Here is an 8,154-nt window from a genome sequence, read left to right on the forward strand (position 1 = left end):
TTTACAATCGGGGCTCTCATCAGTGCCTGTCATTGCGACGTCTTCATCATGTGGGTCCCGAAGATCTTTATCATGTCAGCTTTGAAATAATCATCAAGGATATTGTGGAACAGACGAGCTTGAGTTTGTTTTCCTAGTGGGCCTCTAATGGTGTTGTTCTCTGTTTGTGTGCCCTGTGTTTGCATGCAAGTAGCTTCCTTGGTAAAACAAAGTAAACAGCAGGGTAATCTAGCATTCGTGTGTCTGATCTTGTCTCGGACAAGCCGAAATGACTTTTCGCAGTAACTAAATGCATTGGTGCCAGTTTTGAAACAGGATCCCAAATATGAACGCATCGCAGCTAGTATGGGTACTTAACAATTTCCTGAAAATCTAAGTATCAGCCAACAAGTGGCCCTGTTGACACTTTATAATAAACTGAGCTCAACTATTTGAGGGTTTGATCTCATGACCATTATAAAATTGGATTTGACCCATGCTTCATGGCTTATCCGTAACCTGGTTTACTTAAGGATGGTCTGCCAAAGTCAAAATCAAAGGAAGCTTGCACAGTGCAAAGCAGATGTATCAGGTCAAACACTAGGCGGATTCGCTACTGATCCATGCAGCTGTGGTTTTCTGCAACGAGGACTTGGTGTGACCATTCAGCACGCTCTATTTAGCCCTCTATGCATGATATAATAACCAGGATTGCAATTATGATCCCTTCAGTATCATCCACGATCACAACCATCATTCTGCATTCCCGATACCAAACGCCGTTGGACATCTCAGTATGGATGACATGAATGTCTGGTCGCATTCATTTGGTACAATCTTGTTTGCATTCAGTGCTATTACCTTTGCTGCAACCTGTCCAGCTCCTTTTGCACAAGAAGCTATTGTCATATACATTTACCACGTAGCAGCCGCGCTCTGCTTTCTATGCTCAACACTCTACCATGTCTTTGCTCGTAGTATGTCAGCAAACAGTTGGCAATGTGCCGATCATTCTAGCATTGCCATCTTTATTTGGGCATCAACAATCTCATTTATCTTTTTCTCCCACAATAGTAGGGTGTTAAATCAGTTTCAGCAGATTTCTATTATATCTGCGCTCCTGGTATTAACTCTGCTGTACATATGGACAACCTGGTCTAGTCCATTGAGCAGACAACACCGGATTGCCGTTCATGCTACTTTTGGTGGAGTAGCAACACTCCCTGCTGTCTACTACTGGTACAGTTCTACGGAACAACGAGGGCTTCAAAACGCATTCAGGAATTTAGTAATTATCAATACTTTAGGAGGGTTTATCTATGCAACCAAGTTCCTTGATAGTACCCTAGGAAAGGCTCTAAATCTACCAGACACTAGTCATCACATTATGCATGTTATTGTTGTTCTTGGAGCGTGGATATACAGACAAGGTCTAGTAGAACAGTATAATAGTTGCTCGAAGTGTTCAGATACCTGATAACAGTAGTCAATTCAGTAGCGCTTGAAGAGAATCAATAGCAAGAATTCGCTGCACTAATTCTATCTAAGAGGATGATTTACAGGAGCGCTGACCACGCGACAATCTGAAGCTATGATTGAAACTGCAGCCTGGATGGCGGGAATGCTTTAGGCATTCTAACATTACCATAACTTGGTATTCTTTAAAATCCCTTGCCTCATCAGTACAGCTAGCGTCCCACATTGCAAGGCATCTGTCGGCAGAACATGCGCAGGCTGAATCAGGCAGGCAGGCTAGGAGCTTGCGTGTAACTAGAAAGCTGGTTTCGTCTTTTGGTTTTGCAGAAAGTAACTTCCACCGGCGAGTCTCATACTTTGTTATTCTGTCTGTAATACGCTCCTTGGTTTTAGAGGATAGTTTCTTCATTACAGTAGAGCGCGTAGACGGTTGTTGCATACTGTAAAATGCATCTATTGCATCCTCTACTGGCAGACATGAAAGCACTAAAGCAATTGTACTTGCGTGTTCGTCGCCTCGATTAAGAATGTCCCGGTTGAGTTTGACTAATTCGGGCCATAGCGTACGGTCTATCAAGTTAAAGAGGAAGAAATTGTCCCCAAACCGAGTAAAAATTGGTCGAAGCGTTTTAGTCGACATATACAGCCTGGCCTTCTCGTTGAAGTCTACTGAATTCCATCTGTATTCTAAGAAATCTTTTGTAGGTGGCATCATAACTGCTCACTGACTGCAGGTGCTTGTAAGGTGAAGTAGGAAAGGAAGATGGGCTAAAAACGTTTAACACTTGATATGATAGCCATGCGTAAGCATGAATATTTTTGTGCGGGCAATTTTTCAAGCCCTCTAGTATTTCATGGACTCCTTGTTTGTGCACCTCAATTTTCTTAGCATTTTCAAGGAGTATTTAACTAGAAGACATGTTATCTCCAGTTGTCTTAAGGCATCTATCATTTTAGTATACAACAACAAATTTAGGGCTATTTTACTACACAGAATGCTTAATATTCCAGAACTTCGGAACGAAATTACAAAATATCTACCAAACTCTGCAGTCTTAAACTTCCTAGAAGCAACTCTTGATCCAGCTCCTGAACCACTGAAGATTTGGAATCGTATTTTTAACGACAATGGAGAATGGCTAGACTATGCAGTTGCGAATCACAATGTCCAACCTGTTCTCCTCTGTGGTAACTTCCAAAAAAGAAGTCCTTACATCATACTCTGTCTAATGGACTGGACTGGCGATCTTCAAGACGAGAAAGAAATCTTCAAGAAAAGTCTAAGGACATATAAAAAGGACAAGAAAACAGGGTTACTTAAATTTAAGCAGACTTCTAAGGGGAAGGCCCTCAAGAGGAAGGGCCTTAAACTGCGAGTAATAGGCCTGCAGGATGAGTGGGGGGATGAGGATTTTAACATGTCCGACTGGGAGGCCCATCGCCTATTTTCTCACACGACTTCTGGAGATAAGTTAAGTCTTAAGTATTGTCTTTGGACAGATACAGACAGGAGGATCCGGACAGTAAAAAAAAACGACATTCGTGGTATAAATGGCACGATTACAGAAATAAAGGATCTTGCCCCAATATTCACAGTAAACCTGCCAATAACTCCTGACAAAGGACCGCTAGAGTTGGTATTCTCCTGGGGAGCCTCCGCACGAGGCCTTGGAGTTACAAAAGTTCACATGGATGATAAAATGCATTACTATGAACAACCCCTGGTTGATCATTGGACGTTCACACGCGAACTCTACTCTGAAAATCGATATAGAATAAAGGACTGGACTCGTGTTCACGAACAGGATGCTATAGTAGAAGGGGAGAAGCCCACAAAGAGAGTGAAGAGTGACATCTGATGTTAACTCGCAATATCGGGGATACTAGTGTATGAGCAATTTAGAAGACATTTGAAATCAATGTATCATGTTCCGTCCGTCAGAGAAGCCAGTATCATGGTAGCATCGTGGCTCTACGACTCCGGCAGACAACTCTTACAGCTAATGCCGCGACAAGGCGGGTAAGACTCCGGAGTGCACGGGAGGAATGACAAGGCAGGCAAATGTAGATGATATTTGGCAAGGAATATCGAATGATCAGTAGAGCTAGTTCAATTTCTATATAACTATATAAGTACCACCTAACTACTCACTACAGGCATTGATCTTCCGCTGTCCTTTATTGAAACCATGCTACACAACAATGGGCCTGCAACACTAGAATTTGACGGCGGGTATGAAAATGTTACTCTTACTGTTTACATTGCTCCACGCGATAGCTACATCACAAAGGAATCAATCAAAAGTCTCCCAAGCGACACGATCAAAATTAAAATGAAAGACATCCCTTCCCACCTCCGTTGCTCCTGCATTGTCGGCACATATTCCGATGATTCTGTATATTATTCCCCGGCGAACTGCTGTGAAAAGCACCATTATTTGATGGAGCAGAAAACGATTTTCAAGAAATCACATAGTAAATGGAATATTGATGTGAAGGGAGAGCTTAACACGCAGTGTTTTACCTGGACAAAGGGTGTTATTCCCTGGTGGAACAGGTGGAGTGTAGTATGCTTGGATGTTCAAAAGAAAGAATACATGAAATAATTAAGAAATAAAAACGTTACTCCTTACATACAAAAAATACCCTAATCCTGCTCAAACAACATTACTGTAACAAGCTTGTTTTACGATCGATCAAACCCTTCTAAATGCTATTTAGCTCTCGTGTGCTACTCTTAATTATCTTACCTGTCTATATCCTTACCACAGCGGTCGGTACTTCAGATAACTACTGTTTGTGGCTAACTAGCGGGATCGATATATATGTCAGCATCGTACGCAAACAGGACAAACAGCCCAAGCCATAATGTAGCCATCTGGAAGCATAGTAAACTGGGCCCTCGTCTCTAAGTCAGAGTTCTGTGCCCAGATGGCTCTAGAATGGAGCGGCTCTATATCGAACATCTTTAAGGTAGGCCGGCATACCGTCGTAAAGCAACTAATCAAAGAGTTCTTCTGCATACGAAAAATTAACAACCATGATCCACTAACGAACATATACTTATGATGGGTCTTGTCAAGTGTCCAATCACGTGAGGTGACCTATGTCAAATCCCTGCACAGTGGGCTCGTGCGAGAGGCATCGTACTTGTAAGATAACGTGCCATATAACGTGCCATATCCACGCCCCCTTGTAATTGATGGGGGTGCTACTTAAACTACCCGCCGAGCTGGTTCTCTCCATAGCAGACTACCTAGAACCGGCAGATATCAACGCTTTTGCGCGAGTCGACCCCACTCTCTACGACCTACTTTGCGATTGCCTCTATCGACACAACCTACAGCATCAGAACGGCTCGGGCCTTCTACAAGCCTCTAAGAGAGGTTTCGAGCGAGTAGTAAAGAGGTTCTTACAACTGGCCAAGGATGACAAAACTGAAAGGACATATGAGATTTTCCGGAGTGCAATGTTCGTTGCAGATGGCGCAAAGCACAGAGGGGTAGTGAAACTATTGCTCCGCGACAGGATTGAGGGGGACATCAGAATGGCTGCATATTGCAGTTTTCTATTAGTGGTGGATATTCTACTAGAGAATAACAACGACCCTACAGCAAAGAGCCAGCTATATACGCAGGCTCTTTCTTCAGCCTTCTGCGGCGCCGGATTCGCGACGATAAAGCATCTTCTAAGGATGAAGATCGACATTGATACCCAGGACGGCGAAGTGTTGAGAGAAGCGTTGACAAACTTCAACTGTGCTTACTGGTTCCTCGACCCGGACCTAGTAAAGCTACTCCTCGATAAGATTGCTCTTCTCCCCAACACACCTGCGCTAGACAAAATATATGGCACACTCATCGTCGAATTATCAGATCAAGATCAATACTCCGAGCCAACATTACAGCGAGTGTTGGCAAACCCTGCATCTACAAACGCCCAAAACACATGTCTACTGAGACAACGGCACACTACTGGTGTTGCAGGGCAACTGCGGAAAAGACTAGCACAAATGAACTAGATGCTGCCATGTTCTGTCCTATCCCCCCCAATCGATTGGGGGGGATAGGGCAGAACTGTGTAGTCCGGCTTACCAGCATATTGTTCTTTGCATATGTGAACGGTTGCTCATCTGTTTCTTTATTGAAATACCCTCACCGCGATGGATAAACTTCCAACAAAACTTATTCTGGTTATATGCAAGCACCTACATTATCGATCCGATTACGCAAGTCTTTGTGCCGTTAGCAAAGATTTGAAGACAAAATGTACATCAGGGCAGAAGGAACGTCAGGCCTTGTTCCGTCAATTTTTTACAAAGGAACGTTGGCATGCAAGCGACGCGGCTAAAGTTATCCTGGAGCATTTCACAACTCGACCAGTAACCATACTTGTTTTATATCAAGCCGTGCTACCCCAGCAGCCATTGGCATTGACAACATTTGGACGGCGAGTCGTAGAACTCTATGGGGAAACCGGCCAAACTGAATATGGATTGAATATTTTGGAAGCTATCTGGCGATACTGGACTCCATATGCGTCCATGAGCGGATGATAGGGCTGGAGATGAGGCTGGCGACCATGTACGAGAAAAGCGAGCGGCAAGAGGATGCATTGATGGTTTTAGAAGCTATCTGGCGAGACTGGACTCGAAATGGTGCCCAGGAGCAGGCGGTAGAGCCGGGGATGAGGCTGGCGACCATGTACGAGAATAACGAGCAGCAAGAGGATAGACTGAGGGTTTTATCAGCTCTGGCAAAGTTAGACTACACTGAGGAGGGTTGACCAGATATCTTTGAATGCTGGTACAGATAGACCGTAGGTAGGTGTATGTAACTGGTCGTTGTTGACTGGGCATATCGACCTGGTTAAGGTTTCAAAAGAAGTTTAAAGACAACCAAAAGTAAGCAACCAATCGTGATTACGCGGAGCTAGCAACGGAGAGCCAGCTCAAGTTGCACGGATAAATGGAGCGCGATATGAGGAGAATGTGGTTGCCTCAGCGCGATATAGAGTCCCGTCTGGGAAGATGTACTGATATTCAGAAGGTAAAGCCTTTACGGACGTTAGCGGGCTAGACACAAGAAGAACAAGCTTAGAATCATCACAAGCCCAAGCAAACTCCGGCAGGTACCGGTCAACGCGGCGACATTGCATCATCCTTCCACTTAATTAGGTGCAGATTTCTACAGCGTAGAAAGAGTTCTTTCTACTTTTTGATAGAAGTACCTACTATTTGTCTCGTCACAGTGGTTCTCGCAACCTAGGAAATATTACACGCACGCATTGAGTTTCGTCTTCAACTACAATGCGTGCAAGTAACCTCGAAAGACAGAAATGGAGGAGCAGGTGCCGAGAAGAGTTGTCACGCCATATCCGTAAATATCCTCTTCACGTAACAGAAACTATCACTACTAAGATAGGTAGGAGCTCGACTTGGAATTACTATCGAGCCAGCCCAAGTTCGACTTCTTCCACGCTCAGACGACCCCTACCGTTGGCACTCAGTACCTGAGAAGCAACACTTGTTCTCTAAGAATCTTAGTGATCATTCAATTGGGGCGTACAAAAGTCTCTGTAGTGGCATAGGAAAGACCTTTGAGGCTGTTTGTCCTGACGAATGGAGCACTATGCGCAACGGAGATGATATAGAGGCCGTTTTAGGAACCTCTATGTTACCAACAGAAGCAGACATTAGCTTTACTGGCAAGATATCGCGGCTCCAAACAGAAAATTCAGACCTAAAGGCAGAACTTGAAACGTGTAAAAGTAATCTCTGTATAGAGCAACAGAAGCGATTAGACTTGGAAAACACTGTTAACTGTTTACAGCTAGAAATAGTGCAGACTCAAGCATATCTAGAAGAGAGTTTGAAGGCTGTTGAAAGCTACACAACAGTGCGTCACCGTCATTTAGATGCCCTGCATCAAGTGCTCCCCATACTTGAGGGGTTAAGGCAGGACCATCTCGGATAAAAAAATAGAATTGTGAGAAAGGCAAAGTCTGGTAAGGAAACAGGGTCAGATACGCGTTTTTGTATCTAAAAATATGGTTGTGGAACATCGAATAATATCACCCGCTTCCTGCATCTGATATTTCCGTCGCTTGTGTCTCCCAAACCTCACTACCATACGACCTCCAACACCTCACCTAGACTCGGCTTCTCTATGCGAAGAGCATCTATTGAATCTTCTTCTCGCCACTATAATAAATCTAACCACAAACTAGCCCGCGGCTCCTCCGAGACAGTGATGGCCTGGCCTGCCGCGCTAGCACGTCGGATAGGCGGCTACGAAAACTAGAGGGCGGAGAGGATCAGAGAAGCTGCAGGAAGCTGCCAAAGTGGTCCTGCGAGATGAAGGTTGTCGTACGGACAGGCCCGCTCGTTGCGCCAAGTTGCAGACAACAACCACGAGCATGATGGATTTAGAAGGTTTTGTCCTCTACACGCGCGCGCCGGGTCCAACGCCACCGGAAGTGCAGTCGGCCGTCGAGAAATTGCCTATGAACCCGTCAAGCCGGCGCGCATTGAGGAGTTTTCGGAGGAGTTCTCAGTACCGCGAATTGCTCTTCTGCGCTAGAGACACTTATCATGCTCGCCCCAATGTAATATCGTGGCGCTCTACGAATCCGGCAGCGGATAGTAGAGATAAGAATGCACTTAATAGAGTGGTAAGAACGGACTGCGAGAGCTTATTT

At 44.7% G+C, this 8,154-nt stretch overlaps 3 protein-coding genes across 3 annotated transcripts; all 3 read left to right on the plus strand.

Moving 5' to 3' along the window:
* Positions 1-1,982: 1,982 nt before the first annotated feature.
* Positions 1,983-3,314, plus strand: BU24DRAFT_415983 (uncharacterized protein; the record flags this gene model as incomplete). Its single annotated transcript, XM_033526342.1, has 3 exons — positions 1,983-2,156; positions 2,190-2,200; positions 2,450-3,314. 3 exons carry the CDS (start codon positions 1,983-1,985, stop codon positions 3,312-3,314), a joined length of 1,050 nt encoding a protein of 349 aa, XP_033376688.1.
* Positions 3,315-4,386: 1,072 nt separating this feature from the next.
* Positions 4,387-5,476, plus strand: BU24DRAFT_415984 (uncharacterized protein; the record flags this gene model as incomplete). The annotated part of the gene is made up of 2 exons (XM_033526343.1): positions 4,387-4,428; positions 4,688-5,476. 2 exons carry the CDS (start codon positions 4,387-4,389, stop codon positions 5,474-5,476), a joined length of 831 nt encoding a protein of 276 aa, XP_033376689.1.
* A 1,287-nt stretch (positions 5,477-6,763) lies between these two features.
* BU24DRAFT_360565 (uncharacterized protein) lies at positions 6,764-7,430 on the plus strand (the record flags this gene model as incomplete). The annotated part of the gene is made up of 3 exons (XM_033524108.1): positions 6,764-6,833; positions 6,883-7,061; positions 7,110-7,430. 3 exons carry the CDS (start codon positions 6,764-6,766, stop codon positions 7,428-7,430), a joined length of 570 nt encoding a protein of 189 aa, XP_033376690.1.
* Positions 7,431-8,154: the final 724 nt, after the last annotated feature.

Source organism: Aaosphaeria arxii, assembly GCF_010015735.1.
Source record: "Aaosphaeria arxii CBS 175.79 unplaced genomic scaffold BU24scaffold_20, whole genome shotgun sequence".
In the NCBI taxonomy this organism is placed as follows: Eukaryota; Fungi; Ascomycota; class Dothideomycetes; order Pleosporales; genus Aaosphaeria; species Aaosphaeria arxii.